The sequence below is a fragment of the Colossoma macropomum genome, unplaced genomic scaffold, assembly GCF_904425465.1.
Source record: "Colossoma macropomum unplaced genomic scaffold, Colossoma_macropomum, whole genome shotgun sequence".
NCBI classification, from domain to species: Eukaryota; Metazoa; Chordata; class Actinopteri; order Characiformes; family Serrasalmidae; genus Colossoma; species Colossoma macropomum.
In genome coordinates this window covers 19,033,009-19,048,889 of record NW_023494803.1, presented here as the reverse complement: position 1 = coordinate 19,048,889, position 15,881 = coordinate 19,033,009, and the positions used below count along the sequence as shown (strand labels likewise).

The 15,881-nt window shown below is 39.7% G+C and overlaps 1 protein-coding gene across 1 annotated transcript; it reads left to right on the top strand.

The window, feature by feature from the left end:
* Positions 1-590: 590 nt before the first annotated feature.
* ywhaqb (tyrosine 3-monooxygenase/tryptophan 5-monooxygenase activation protein, theta polypeptide b) lies at positions 591-15,756 on the top strand. The gene is given in 7 exon segments (XM_036592737.1): positions 591-700; positions 2,347-2,789; positions 11,213-11,336; positions 12,658-12,731; positions 12,733-12,822; positions 12,906-13,001; positions 14,236-15,756. Coding segments are annotated over 6 exon segments (738 nt in total). The 5' UTR covers positions 591-700; positions 2,347-2,495; the 3' UTR covers positions 14,296-15,756.
* Positions 15,757-15,881: the final 125 nt, after the last annotated feature.

Here is a 15,881-nt window from a genome sequence, read left to right as displayed (position 1 = left end):
CAGTGTATAATTTAGTTACGTGTCGCCTCTGTCTTTTTTATAAGTCATACTCATGAACCTGCATTAGTATCTGTACAGTGCTGTACTCTCGGCTAAGCAACGCCCCAAAACCCATATTTGACCTTTCCTAATCACATCAACAACCAGTGAGCTCACAGGCCTCTTTGGCCTAAAAGGACAGTCTTGATTTCAGCGAACTGAGCTGTGGCAGGAGAAAACAAACACGAAACATCCATCTGAACTGAAGCCCATTCACAACAAGCAAGCCGTCTTCATTTCAAACGTTAAATTAACCCAGTCTTAGTTAAATGACCTACTGCAGAGATGAAAACCTGCTCCACTCTCCATTCCTCATGATGCTGATGATGCTGGACGGGGGAGGGGGTCGCCATGGTAACAGTGACGTTGTTCCCCTTGCTCTAATTGGAGGAAACCCCGTGTACGCACGGTCGCGGCCTTCACGCCAATCGAACATGAGCGCTCGGTCCCGCCCCCAGGCCCCGCGCTGAATGCCTATTGGGCGATATTTTGAACAATAACGGGTGACAAGGCGGGAGCGCGAGCGCTGATTGGGCAGGACGGTACGCGTAGCGACGGCCTACAACAACACTTTCGGTTGATGGTGACTAATGCGTTTTTTTATCATCCATCCAAGTCTAAAGAGGATCAATCCGGCGGAGCGGAAATCATCACTTCTGAGGTTAGGAGCTTTTTATCAGGTTATATCTAATGCTCATGTCTTCTGAACGATGATTATGCTGTTGTATAGCAGTGCCAAGTGTTTGTGTTAAAGGGCCGGAGAGCTGGATTCGCTAGTTAGAGTCAAACGTTAACGGAGCGTCTGCTTTGCTAACTCGGTGCTCAACAATGAAATTGAAGGAGGCTGCCGTCGAGTGCACGACTTACCCAGGCTGAGGGCTCGATACTAATGGAAACAGTTCGCTGTTCACCAGAATGTGCTACTGGCTATCGTTAGCTAAGACTATTCGGTAGTAAGCTTAGGCAGATATTATCCCTGTTAGCTGCCTGGCTAACTTAGCTGTGCGAGCCAGCAAACCAAACCAGGGCTCGCCGTGAGTGAAGACCGTATAGGTTAGCTGCTGGCTAGTCAGGTTTCTTGTAGCTGTAACGTTAGTTGTTGTCGTGGGAAGACCAGAGTAACTGGCCCAAAAGTGTAACATGTTAGGATTTTCGCTTAAAACGTCTTTGGTCGTACGTCTTCAAACTGCTTCATACTGTTTTACTGCTTTTCTAGTTAGCTTTATTGCTTTTTTTCAGGTGTCTTGGCATTTATAACGTTAGAGGGTAGTTTTCTTGGTTTACGTCTGTTACACAAGATGAAAATAAAACATTAGTTTGGAGTGCGCAAGTAAGTTAAGTTGGAAGTTATTTTTTATAACTGACCAAACAATCAGAAACCTTTACTGTCTCCAGCACTGAAGGGCGCGGATTTCACCTGTGTGAAGGACAGAGAAGAGATAGCTAACTAGAAAGGCTGGGTTTGGTTTCTGCTGAATTTAGTGTAAGGGTCCCTCAGTCACCACGCAGCACCTCACGTACTTTTCGGGTAATTGTTTAACTAAATGTAAAGGATTTTTGTTAAATGTGGGCACAGAAATGACTGAAAATTATATCGAATAGTCATATTTTCGTTAAACATTACCGTTTTACATACTGTAGTATACAAAAAAGAACTGGTTAGATTGGTTAGTGCAGCAGTCACAAATCCTCTGCCTGTAGCAACGGTTGCTACCTTCACTGACTCCAGTAACAGCATCACTTATGTTGGCTTTAATGAAAGTGAATAAGCAGGGGCATATTTAGGATGTTCATCCATGTTCTGTGTTCAAAACTTGGGGCCCCCCATTTACATGTTGACATTCTACATTTTTGCCAGTACCAAGTATTTGTGATCTGAACAGTAATTTAACCTAAAAACTTGGCTTTCCACGCAGTATATTCTGAAATCTGTATTCAGATCAAGGGCAGATGTGTAAAGTTATGGCTAGAGCTGAACTAAACTGCAGGACAGTATAGACCTGCAGGTGCAGTGCAGAGAACTCCCAGTTCATTTCTGCCTGTTCATGGCTGCTGATTGATCCAACTTGAATGTGTGGTCTGTACCAGTCCAATTCAAGTGTACCATGTGCCATCCATTGAAATATGGTGTGGTGCACCTACAGCACTCTTCATCTGAATCATCCAGTTTCATTGTCTGCTTTTATGAGTGTTTATTATTTGAATATTCCAGTAGCTACTTTACTGGCATGCACTATGTATGTGAATTTCATGTTTAGATTAGAAAGAAACCCAAAGTTACCAACATAATTTCTTTCTTTCCTTCAGCTTCTTTGAAGACTAAGAAGGAACGTTGTCCACTCCAGTCATTTGATTAGCCAACAGACCACTTCTACTCTCTCAAACAGCTGTTAGGCTTTCGTGGCCCATAGACTTTTGTTGCTCAAGCACAGATAAATTAAGAAAGCAAACACAGAATGGATAGAACAGAGCTTATTCAGAAGGCCAAATTGGCAGAGCAAGCCGAGCGTTATGATGACATGGCGGCTTCCATGAAGGAGGTGACGGAGGCTGGGACCGAGCTGTCGAACGAGGAGAGGAACCTGCTGTCCGTTGCCTACAAGAACGTGGTAGGTGCCCGGAGATCAGCCTGGAGGGTTATATCCAGCATTGAGCAGAAGACCGAAGGGAGCGACAAGAAGCTTCAGATGGTCAAAGAATACCGGGAGAAAGTGGAGTCTGAACTCAGAGACATCTGCAATGATGTATTGGTGAGTAAATGATGTACATATTTACTGTTAGTCTTTTGTGAAAAGCAAATGCTTAGATCAATAGGATCAAGCGTTTGTTCTTTGATTAAAGTTTAATATTGCTGAGCATTTTTACTTGCTGCCACTTTTTTCAAAGGCGCTTCCTCTTCCTAGCCTACAAGGACATGTATTACAAAAGAAGTGTCCTCTTTTTTTGTGATGTAAGAGCAGCCTAGTTTTTTCCTCTCACTTGAGAGTAATGCCTAAATTAAGTGGAGCTTGTCCTTTCTTGCTGTGGGGAGTCATTTAACAGCATTGTAACATTTGGTATATTTAGCGTTGTAGGCCTATTTTATGTTGCCTGAATGCTAGCATTCAGCAATACAAGCATTATTAAAAAAGAACTTGTATTCCCAAAGTAATTAAAGCACGCACTTCCCCAGGGGCTGTTATATTCTTGGCATTCATATCGATTGTTCTGAGTGAGAGGTCAAATGGCACGTTCCAGGTTTCTTGTAAATCATTCTATTTTTAGGGTCACTTCCCCGTAAAAGGATGTGTCTACCTCCAGTGAGATAAATATATGAAACGCATAATGTTCTTTGGAAGTCTGATTAGCTGTTGCTGTAAGTGGCTAAAGTTCATTTTTGTGGGTGTGTTCAGGTGAGATGGTTGGAACTGAACATTGATGACAAAATGGGTGTTGGTTTATACCAAATGTTCTAGTACCATGTCTCAAGTCCTTTTGCTCTTTTAGCCCTTAGAAATTTTGTTCAGCACATGTCAGGATTTCCTGTAGTGTGTATATAGTATAGTGGGGTGCGTGTTAGGGAAATTCCCCTGGTTCTGAAAAATGGTCAAGAATTTTCCCAAAGACTCATCTGATTTGTGTTGTAGGACTAGAGTGCATGTGGCTGTGCAAACTTGAAGCCAGTAGGTGTTGAGCATGATGCATCAGAGATATGTCCCACAAGATTTGTCTTGTCAGTGTCAGTGTCTGTCACTATGACTCTTTAGTCATGTAATTTGAGAGCCTTTAAGAAAGTGGAAGTAAATTATTGACAATTCAAAGGTCGTTAGTAAGATGATCTGTATTGAATGCCTCACTAGAGATTTGAAACCATTTTAGGTGATCTGTTTAGACTGCATGTGCTCTACACTTGGTAATCATCATTGGCTTTAGAACAAGCTAGATTTGATCCCCCTTTTTCTGCATGGCTTTGGTGAGCACTCGTGCTCATGTACTCCCTGGCCTCTGGTCTATGAGGCCTGAAGGGTGTGTCACTGACTCATCCTCAGTGTTGGCTCTGGGAGCAGGCCAGTCCACACCCTCCTCCTGTCCAGACAGCCAGCAGCATGCGTTCAGTTTTTACTCGCCCTTAAGAGCAGGACAAGGAATGCTTCAGGGCTATGTAGTTAATGCTGCAGTGGTCAGTAATGCGTATTAGTAGCTGATTGGTATGTCAGCAATAAGATGCTTGTTGCCAATTACAGGAACTTTCTCACTTTTTGGAGCAATCTTGTGGAATAACAGTCGCTCTCAATCTTCTCGGTCGTAGCCAAGGTGTGTGTGTGTGTGTGTGTGTGTGTGTGTGTGTGTGTGTGTAAGACCCCTATGGATCCTTACAGAGCAGGTACTATTTGGGTGGTGGATTATTCTCAGCACTGCAGTAACACTGACGTGGAGTTTTTAAACACTGTGTCCACTCACTGTCCACTCTATTAGACACTCCTACCTTGTCAGTCCACCTTGTAGATGTAAAGTCAGAGACGATAGCTCATCTGCTCCTGCACAGTTTGTGTTGGTCATCCTCTAGTCCTTCATCAGTGGTCACAGGACGCTGCCCACAGGATGCTGTTGGCTGGATATTTTTGGTTGGTGGACTATTCTCAGTCCAGCAGTGACACTGAGGTATTAAAAAACTCCAGCAGCACTGCTGTGTCTGATCCACTCATACCAGCACAACACACACTAACTTACTGCAGTGCTGAGAATGATCCACCACCCAAATAGCACCTGCTCTATGATGGATGAATGGACAATGAGCATAGAAACAAGGAGGTGGTTATAATGTTATGCCTGATCGTGTGTGTGTGTGTGTGTGTGTGTGTGTTACATTTCCTGATTTCTGCCTCCACAACTCAGAGGAGCTTTTCTCAGAACTAGCTCCAGGGGCAGAGTGAGTTTAACTTTCTCTGCTCTGGGATGATACCCAAGGTTGGGCATGTTTCCTTTTCCAAAATGATGGACTGGAATGTCATTGAAGTACTTGCCATTTAATGCAGAGATTTCACTTTTTAAAGGTGACATACCCCTTTTCCACAAGTTAGCACAGTATCCTTGGGTTCTCATTGAAATGTCTGTGACATACTTTGGTCAAAATACCCCAAGGATCAAGCACCACAGCACCCTTCTCACCCTGTCTAAACAGCCCCGTTCAGAACGGCTGGTTTGTGTGCCAGTTCCTTTAAATGATAATGAGCCACTGCTCACCCCACCCCCTCCGCGGGGAGTGCAGACGTGAGTACGGCTTCGCACTACCATGGAAACTGTTGAGCAAAGCTTGCCCATTTGCCAAAGTAAAGATGGATGGAAAGCATGTTTTCCTCTAGCACAACATGCTAACATTGCTAACCCCTGATTAGCTGAGTGGAACACAACTGTAACTTTGGCTGCAGACGACCTAAATGTGGGACAGGGGGCAGATGGCCTCAGTGATTCGTGACAAATCATAAACTTCTTGTGAATCTGTATAAAATCAGCAGCAAGAAACACTCCTGAGACATCTACACCCGTTCTCTCATTACGAGGCTGAAGTTGGCTTTCTGTTCGCTGGCTTCTTGTTCAAATTTTCAGGTACCAGAATGTAACTGCTGCACCTTTTAAGGTGGAAAATTCAAATAATAAGCTGGCGAATAAGAAGCTGACTTCTAAATAGCATCAACATTATTGTGGATCCTGCAGAGTAACACCAATAACGTGCTAGAAAATTATGTCTGCTTTAATATACTACCTCAGCTGTTGGCATTAGCTAGTGCTAAACTCCTAAATAAACACATAGTATAACTATTTTTTTAATAGTTACATTTCCTTCTTCTGCAGTTTTGCCATGGACAGTTTGTGTTGATCCCCTTTAGTAAAAGTTTAGTTGCTAGTCCTGCGTTGTACTGACCCAGGTTGGAAAACAAGTCAGACACAAAGTGGTTAGGTTTTGACGACTGTAGCCGGGACATTGCCATCAAAAATAAACTTTACCCACTCAAGTCTTCTGTCTTCTAAGGCTGGGGACAGTAAAATGAGCCTGCACTTGATGTAGGGAGGGGAGTCAAATCTGAATGGCTTGTTGAATCCCATGTTTTCTGACCTAGGCAGCCCACAGTTTGCTGGTAGACACTCCAGATATGCAAGTGTGTGTGTGTGTGTGTGCGTGTGTGTGTGTGCGCGCGCGCGCGCAAACACTGAAAGTAAGGTTTTTTTTTTTGTTTTTTTTCAAATGTTCACTTTAAACAAAAACATCTGAGAGTGCTATCCAGTCATTAGTGGCAAGCAGTTGTCATCACTGTAGGCACACTGTGAAAAAACAGCTGGTTTTTGTATCACCCTCAATTTCTTGACACAGTGCCTGAAAAATTGTTTTGAACTCTCTAGTACTTTTCCCAGTGACCATATTTCACCTTTCTGTATTATCAAGGTTTTTATTATAGCGAATTATGTTGAAGTACAAAAAAATCAAAAGAATAAGTGGGGAAAAGTGCAAATTAACAGTAATAATAATAAATCTGATTTATTTTTTTCAGTGAATTATTCAAATGAATCTTGCCTTGATCTTAAAATATTGATTAGTGGAGAACATTTGATAGAATATTTGAAAATGAAAGTATACAATACAGTTGTCATACTGCTGTTGTTGGTGAATGGATAGACTTCTACCTCTCTATCTAGTGATTAGAAGTAGTTTAAGCCTTTGTTACTAATACTGGACTGAGGAACAGAGCAACTGTTATTTTATTAAAAGTACTTCAAACATACATTACTGATATTGATCATTGGTCATTTTTGTTTAATTCTCCAGGCCTACCAAGAGGTATGGTGAGGGAAACCATGGTGAGCATACAGAGTATGTCTTATCAGTTGATTGAGGCAGAATCACACGCCTGTAAAATGAGTCTTTCCATTTAAGTGGCTAGAAAAAAGTGCAGGGGCAGCACACATTGAATTGTAGTCAGACTACAGTTGGAGTTTTTGACTCTGAGTGATGGTCTGAGCTACTGGTCATGCTTGGACTACTCTGTAGAACTGTTAGATGTTATCTCTAAAGTGAGCCTGTTCGTCGCTTGACCATGGCTGCCAGAGACAGCCATCTCAGTTTCTTCAGAATCCCATGAATGTGAAGAATGAAGGAAGTCTTATGGCAAACCTCCTAGACTCCACTGTACGAGATGGAACAAGTCTAAATATGCAACAACCTTTTTTTCCTCTCTAAGGACTCTTATTTCTTTGTGTGCTTCTGGTTTGACATTCAGGACCTGCTAAGGCTGAAAATTATTATGATGGTTTTCCATAATGTCAGTGGGGTCATGAAATGATAGGCCAACTCATTGAAGCTAATTTAGATGCAGTTTACTTGAGTGCACTAGCTGATTTTCTTGTTCAGAATTTCGTTGGTGCCCATGTTTGCCTTGTGGCTTTTATTTACAAGAATAGAAGGTGCTGCTTTAGTATTTCTTGAACTGTGGCATCCATTACCACTTAAAATTGTGTGTTTGTGGTGTCAGGGATTTTGTTCAATGACTCCTATTTTGGTTTTTCACCCATGCCACACCACTTAATCAAAATTTTCTTTTTTTTTTTCTTCATTATTTTCCCAATATGGGCAGCTGGAAAAAAAAATCAAATTTACACCTTTCCCCTTACCTTAAATGTAATGTAACTGCCGAGACATGTTTGGTGTCTCAAGTGTGCCTTTTTTTCTTTTTAATTATAATTTTTTAAGCTTTGCTAATGTAGCTTACAAGCAATGAGCTTATATCCCACCATTTACCATCATACGTGCCTAAATCTCAAACTTGCCTTAAACTGTGTTGAGTTTTTAGGTAATCATAAATAGACTTGCTTAAGTGGTTTCTGATACTTACTGTTATCTATAAAAGTGGGTAAGCTAAGAATAGCAGTCACAGCTATCTTGAAGCCTTATTCTTTGTAAATACTTTTTGAAGGTTTTTGTTCATAGATAACTGCATTTAATAGTATTAGAAACCATATTTTACTTTTTTATAGTTTAATACAGTTCCTTGTGCTTTTTGAAAGACATCTGTGAAGAGAACAAAACGCCTTAATTCAGACTTTGTATTAAGTTTTACCCAGTCATGTATTCTCTTTGGAGAAAACATAATTACTGACTGTTGGTTTTGTTTGCTAATGATCACTGTTCTTATTGATCAGTATTGATCTTATTTAAAGTTGCAGGGACACAGTAGGGGTTGTGTAGGCCAGTGGTGGAGAGTTCAACAATGGCTGCAGCACTGCTGTCTCTGATCCACTCGTATTAGCACAACACATACTAACACACCACCACCACCACGTCAGTGTTGAGAATGACCCACCACCCACATAGTATCTGCTCTGTGAGGGTCCATGAGGATCCTGACCACTGAAGAACAGGTTAAAAGGGGGCTGACAAAGTATGCAGAGAAACAGATGGACTACAGTCTGTAACTGTAGAACTACAAAGTGCACTTGCATAGTAAGTGGAGCTGATAAAATGGACAATGAGCGTAGAAACAAGGAGTGGTCATAATGTTATGCCTGATTGGTGTACTCATGCTGTATTCAAATATCTAAGCTGTTAAGACAGTTCACTAAAGAGGAAAATGTCTGTGGATACCAAACTCCTTTAAGGTGCAGTGTACACATGCTGTTAAGAACACATAATGAAAGCATAGTGCTCAAAATTAAGTTATTATTAAGGCTGGCCTGAACAGCATTTTATATGCTTTGAATACTAACCAGTACCTTCTCAGTACTAACTTTAAAACACTAAAACACTAATATTTACATTACATAAATAACTACAATTTTAAGTATGTTCCAGTCTGTATATTCCAGTTTTCAATTTGTAAAACACAGTTACACATACATCCCTTTTTACGATTTTCTGCTAGTTTCTGAGAAGGAGACCTGAGTTTTTGCTTGCCTAGATAGCGGTAATGATGCAAGTTCAAGATTTGAATCTTTTAAATTATTTGTTTAGCGGTGTGTTTTCATAGTCCATTTAGTTGCTTTAAATGAATGGATAAAGTTCATATACCATTGCTAACTTAGTGGTCCAAGTTCAGTATCTTAGCTGCAACATTGCTTTTGGAACACAGCTAAGGTTTGGTGTAAGAGTGTCATCCCTATCCTTCCTGCGGCAGGGGAGGTGCGTGTGTGTGTGTGTGTGTGTGTCTTGTAATAAAGAAATGTCATGAACTTCTGGAGGAGGGTGTGTAATACTCAGCTCTTGATGAACATTGTCTTCTAATTTCCCTTTCACTGAATGTAGAGGAAGGGGGGGTTGCATCTGAGATACTGGGCCTGCGTTGGAGTCCATGACGATCTGTCTCATCCTTGGGGTGTCTGTTAATTTCGTATTCAACAGTGCCTTAAAGCTGTTACGCTTCACTCTTGCCCTGATGGATAGACACATTTTGAATCTAGATCCTTGATTGTTGCCTTGAGTGACTAGACTTGATTTATCTCAGTGTAGATCCAGTAGTGGGCGTTGTGGTCAAAATTCGTCATTGTATAAATAAGATTACTGTGGTATATATGATTAGTATGTTGTATTTATGTATAGTTTTTCAAATCAAACAATTTTCTGGGCTCTGCAAAAACTGTGCTAAATGTTTTTACATCCAAAATTTCTCTGACATTTAGTGTTTATCTACGGCCATCAAGGCACTGCTGAAATTTGTTAAATATTACAAGCCATTTCCGTTATTGATATTAGCTGAGAGGCTGTAAAGGCTCTCTGCTTGTAGCCTGAGACTGTGGCATCACCTGAAGCAGCTGTCCAAAAGTCATTTCTCTCAGACATGCATCTCTTAAACTTCAGTGTTCAAAGAGGGTGCTGTAGGAGTTGCATACAGAAAGCCAGCTAGTCTCTGTGCTAGACTAATGGCTAACTCCAAGAGACCGGCTTTGTCTTCCACTTAGCTTTCATTCATTAACTCATTACAAGCTAGACTAAATTACCTTAGACTGCAGCTCACTACACAGAAAGTGAGGGAATTACCTTGTTTAGCATTATGTACATCAGTTTTACTAAATGTGTAATGATTCACAAAATTTATAATTCAGTTTGATGTGGTGTGTCTTAATTTGTTACTTCTGCCATGTATAGTAATGGAATCTGAATATTTCACATTTTCTTGTTCTTTCGCAATGGCCTTTATATTAGAATGTTAATGTTAATATATTAATGTTTCTGTTTTCAGTTTGTTAAACTATTCAACATAATAAAAGTACAATATTGTACTGGTTGCAACATAAAACACACAAAGGCTTTGCTTTATAGGGATGTACATGAACAGGTGTTCAGATTTGCTTTTCCCCCATTATCAGTAATATATAAGCGGTATTAAAATGCAATATGTTGTATTGTTACATGCCTAGGATATATTGATATGCAAACAGTCTTAACAGCTTTGAACATGGCATGTGTAGTTTGGAATAAATGTGAAATCATATTATCTGGTAAGTTTTATGTTTTTGACTGAGAACCATGGAAAATGTCATGGTTGAGATTAAGGTGGAGCTGTATATGAAAATATTTCCAATCCAAAGATGACAAATTTGTACAGTACAAGTTGTGAAATTCCAAGTGATCATTCTGTAGGCCGATAGTATGTTAAATCACATGTCTAAAACACAAAGATAAATCACCAGAGCAGACAAATGATTCATGCATATGGATCATCGTCTTTGCTTGCTGCACACCATAAATGTATGTGGTCTTTCCTTTTCTTGAAATTTATTCAATGTAAAATATTTTCTTGCAAGATTTAAATACCATTCAATAAAATATGAAAATGTGATTATTTAAATAGCAAAAATGCTTATCCCGAAGATTTGCTTCTCACCCTGTATTGAAGAATGTTCTCCTATTATGCAGAATACAACATTGCTCTCAGGTTAGCATGCAGGTTTGCGTGTTCTTTGTGCAGCGTTAGAAGGACAGTGTTTCTAGATCTGGGGCAAAAGCTGGGTCAAGCGCTCCGGAGGGCTGTAACTGCCAAGAGCGTAAGACAGAAGTATAGTGATGTACATCTGCAGTCCGTTGTGTTTTACATAATCGTACTTGTACACTCCATATGCTGCCTTAATTCTGTTAAGTACATTGTTGTGGTTCTTTTCTATTAGAAACTTTGACCTCGTTTAATTTAATCTTTCATGTCTTCTGCAGGAGCTGCTGAGCAAATATTTAATTGAGAATTCCACAAATCCCGAAAGCAAGGTCTTTTACCTGAAGATGAAAGGAGACTATTACAGATACCTTGCCGAAGTCGCCTCTGGAGATGACAGGAAAGGTAAGAAAACAAACCAAGCATTTTTCTTCATCTGTAATGTAGGTTATCACTCCTCAAACTATAGTTGGCTTTACAGGCACTCTTGTTTTGTTTTTGTGAGTAGACCATGGCCTACGGGTTGTTAAACAACAAGGATGCTATCAGAATCATATTTTGTTATTTGCCAGATGTTAAGATTTGACCGATATTTCAAACCAGTATTTGTTAATGTATTTATTGTATTCTGGAATAGCAGAATGTCTTGGTCAGTGGTTCTCAAACCAAGTCCTCAGGCCCCCCCAGACAGCTATCATTTTTGCTCTGTCCCTGTATGTTAAGTTATGTTGGGGCAAAAATCTGACCGTCTTGGGGTCGTGGAGAACCGGTTTAAGGACCATTTGTTTAGGAGGCGCATGGCCACTGCGCTAACGTGTCCGTTTTATTAATTTCTACATTTTTATGTATCAGTATTAGTAGATATGTACATGAAAAGTATATGGGGATATCTGCAGTGGTCTGTAATCCCCGTGTCAGTGCATCCCTAGTCCATCCTGAACAACAAAAAAGGGAAAGCACAGGGCTCCTAAAACTGGCATTAGTACTATAGGTACTACTTTATTAATACTAGTTTATTAATAAAATTGTTTGTTTATTTACACTGAATAGCAGTATAGAGATACCAACATATATAATATATGACAGGTTATATATACAATACACAATGCAAGTAGTTTAGAAATGATCAGGGTATACAGGGTTAATTTTTCCCCAGTATCTTTCCCGTTTTTCTTTTTGCAGTCTCAGAATAAAAGTCAACTTTTCCATACCTTAGTTCTTGATTAACGTTGATTTCTCTTTTATGGCTCATTGCAGCTGCAAGCTTTTGTTGAAAAGGCTCTAAACCTTTTGGGGTTATAGCTTAGAATAGTGCTTTTAAATGTGCCATGTCTAAGTCTTTTTAATGTTCTCCATTCACAGATTTAGCTGGTTGAATCATTTTTTGTTCCTTAAAAACTTGTTCATTAAAAGGCAAGAGTCAGCAAACTTGAACATTCTAATGCTAGGTCACTATGCCAACACCTATGAGTGAGACTTTGTGTCTCATTCAGCACCAAAAAGAAAGGAGACACTGCTAATTTTGTCTTGGGCAACTGCCTTGGGTAAATTTTGTCTGATATGACTCATGATTCTTCCCGACAGTGTTTTAAGGAAAAAAAAGAAACAAAAAAGGTCATGAACATTGTTTTTTCCTTTTTTCATGGGACAAACAACTTCTTATCCTGTCAGTCATTGTAAATGGCCATTAGTCCACTATAGCTGACTTTGTTTTTTTGTTCCCCAGCCACCATAGACAACTCTCAGGATGCGTACCAAAAAGCATTTGATATCAGCAAGACAGAGATGCAGCCAACACACCCCGATTCGCCTAGGCCTGGCCCTGAACTTCTCCGTCTTCTTCTACGAGATCCTGAACTCCCCAGAGAAGGCCTGCTCCCTCGCCAAACAGGTACACTAAACTCAGCCATAAGAAAGAAATCTCTCATGTCTGTGGCTTTTTGGGCAGCTATTTAGGGTGTGGTTTGCTTGCAGGCATTTGATGAAGCCATAGCAGAGCTTGATACACTGAATGAAGAGTCTTACAAAGACAGCACCCTCATCATGCAGCTGCTAAGAGACAACCTCACAGTGAGTGACTTCTCCCCCCCCTCTTTTTTTTTCCTTTTCTTTTCAGTACATGAATGGTCTGACTGTCTAGTTCTCAAAATTGGCCAGCTGTAAAAGGTTTTTAAAAGTTGGTTGTCACAACAATCATAGGGTTTCTATTCCTATCAATGGTTGCTGTATTGACTTACTCAGACAAATGAATGCATTTCTTTGTGCTTTCAATGGATTCAGACAAACAAACAGCAACATAATTTGACAAGATCCCACATCCCAATAAAACCGAGACATTTTATGTACAGTACTGAATACAGTATCTGAAACGGGGCAGTGGATTGTTCTTGGGTCACTTTGGCAATATGTGGCAAGCATATTCATACGCATATTGCTGCTGTCGGAACAAAACCTTGTATGTCCAAAACTGCAAGTTTTCAGAATAAGGAAAAGGCATTCTCAGCTTTCAGTGGATTTTAAAGTAAAAAGATTTTATTACAAGTAATTGTGGGCTGTTTCTATTGGTCTGTTTATCATAAACTTTTCACACAATGTCAAGGGCAGCAGGATTTTTCACATGATGTTTTTAAAAAAGAAAACTCTTAAAAACAACTACTTTTCATATTATTATTATTTGGGATTCCCATTGTTTTGTGGAGATAAGAACATCTCTGCTAATTATGAGCTGGAGGTTTTTCCTCATGAACATAACTTTATATACCACAATAAGATCATAATTATATCATATCCTCTGTTAAGGACAATGTAACAGCAAAGCTTAAAAAGAAACCATAACTAAGCAAGAATAAAATCCTAAGGACTTTCCACTGAATCACTCCCAAAAAAGAAGTGCCAGAAAGGGTCCTTTGCCCAATTTCTTAGAAGAACTACCTTTGGTTCCGTAAAAAAATTTGAATGAATGGTTCTGTGAAGAACTATTTTTTGTAAAGGAAATGTGAGTGTGAAGAAACATGTTGAAAAAAAAAGTTGAAGAAAAAGTTGAAAACCCCCACATAATATAAAGGTTCTATACCAGTTGAAGATTTTTCTTAGAACCTAAACTGATATATAATCTACTTTTATGTGGAGGTTCTTCAAACCTAGAGGGTGAGCTGGAGGGGCAACATGTTATTTGACCAGGGGTATTCATATCTTTCCATACACCTGTAGATAAAAGTGGAATTAAGTGCAGCATTAAGTCTTAATTTCCAGCTAAGCCTGTTGATTGACCTTGTTCCCCTCCTGTTTTTCCCTCGCTTTCTAGTTATGGACATCTGACAACGCAGCGGAAGAGGGAGAGGGAGGCGAAGGAGGAGAAAACTAAGGCTCATGAGGAGGAAAAAAACCTTTTTACACATCTCCATTCCTTATTATTCTACCTTAATTCTTCTAGTAAAGAAAAACCCACTGTCATTCAAGAGCTGTTTATGGAAAAAAAAATCCAATCATTTAGTCTTTTCACAGTGCAGCTTTTGGATGAGGAAAGATTAATTGGGGCGCAAGACCTTCCATTCCTTGGTTTGTGTTTGTTCTGGCCTTCTGTTGCGTGCCGTCTCTGCTGTAGAAAAGTATGACTAGCTTCGTTTTATACCAGCATCTTAAAATTTAGTTAAAGAGAGAGACATGCTTTTCGTTAGATTTTGTTCCAGTTGATTATGTTTAAGACTTGTTGCAGGGATATTTAATATTTAGATAACAGTTCTCTCACACACAATACTGTTCTCATATATCACCTCTCACGGTCGTATATCGCACCTCAGTACTGCCGTGTTATGGGTCATGCCACTGAAATCCATGGTGAGTCTCACTTCTAATACTGAGCAGACTCTCAAGACTGCCACGTACAGAAAATGGAGGTTTCTAATTTAAACCCTTGTGTAGTTTATGGATGCCATCAGATAATGTGTTTGCTCAGTGTGTTTGGTAAAATATTTACTCACTGTCATTTTCATGAGGCTGTTAACATTGGCGTGGTCACTTTTGCTTGTGTCCTTTCTTAAAGGGGAGGAATCAGGAGCACTAATTTGGTTGTTACATTGTGAACTGAATTGAACTGAGAATTAGAACTTTCTTTAAGTAGAATATTCAGAATCTATAGAACTGTGATTTGTAGTGATACTATCCCCATTGATACTAATTAATTTGTCTCTAAAACTGGTAGCACCCAATCTCTCAGTACTTGGGCGTGTTCAGCAGGGCATAATACCGCACAACACTTAGGTAGAATCAAGTTTTATAGTTTGAACTTGCTTATTTAGTGTATGTGAGCATGTGTGACCTGTTACTAATATCACTGCAGCATTTCACTACTGAACATGGCCAAATCAACTGACATCTCACAGTTTGGTGACTTTGTTATTATTATTTTTTTTTTATTTGCTTTGATGGCTGCTTGAATTCAAAGCTCACATCCCACTATGGTTATGATACACATTTCACCTGAAGCATGAATTGGAAAGGAAGCGGAAACAGCAGTTTGGCACTTAAGAGATTAAATGAATTGATGGAAGTTGAATAAGGTATGACCCATGCATGTCCTTGTTTAAGTACACCGGAATGGGACTTGGCATATGTGCCAAGATCAGGGTCCAGTTTAAGTACTTTTCATTGCAGATTTGTGCACGTGTGAGGGTGCGTGGTTGTCCAGTGAGTGTTGGAATAGATTTGGACCACTTATTGTGTTTTGCTAATCATCAATTGTAGTCTCCAAAAGCCTTGTGGACATGTTTTACTCCCTGTGTAACACTTATGTAACATGAATAAAAAGGACATTTTATAAACCAAACTGGCTTGACATTTGTGATTTGTTTAGAGCTGGTTCAAGAAAACAGGTTTTCTGCAAAATTCAAAATCACTGGAAGGCTGCTTCATTTACATGAACTAATATTTGTGTGGTCAGCAGCTGTAGAT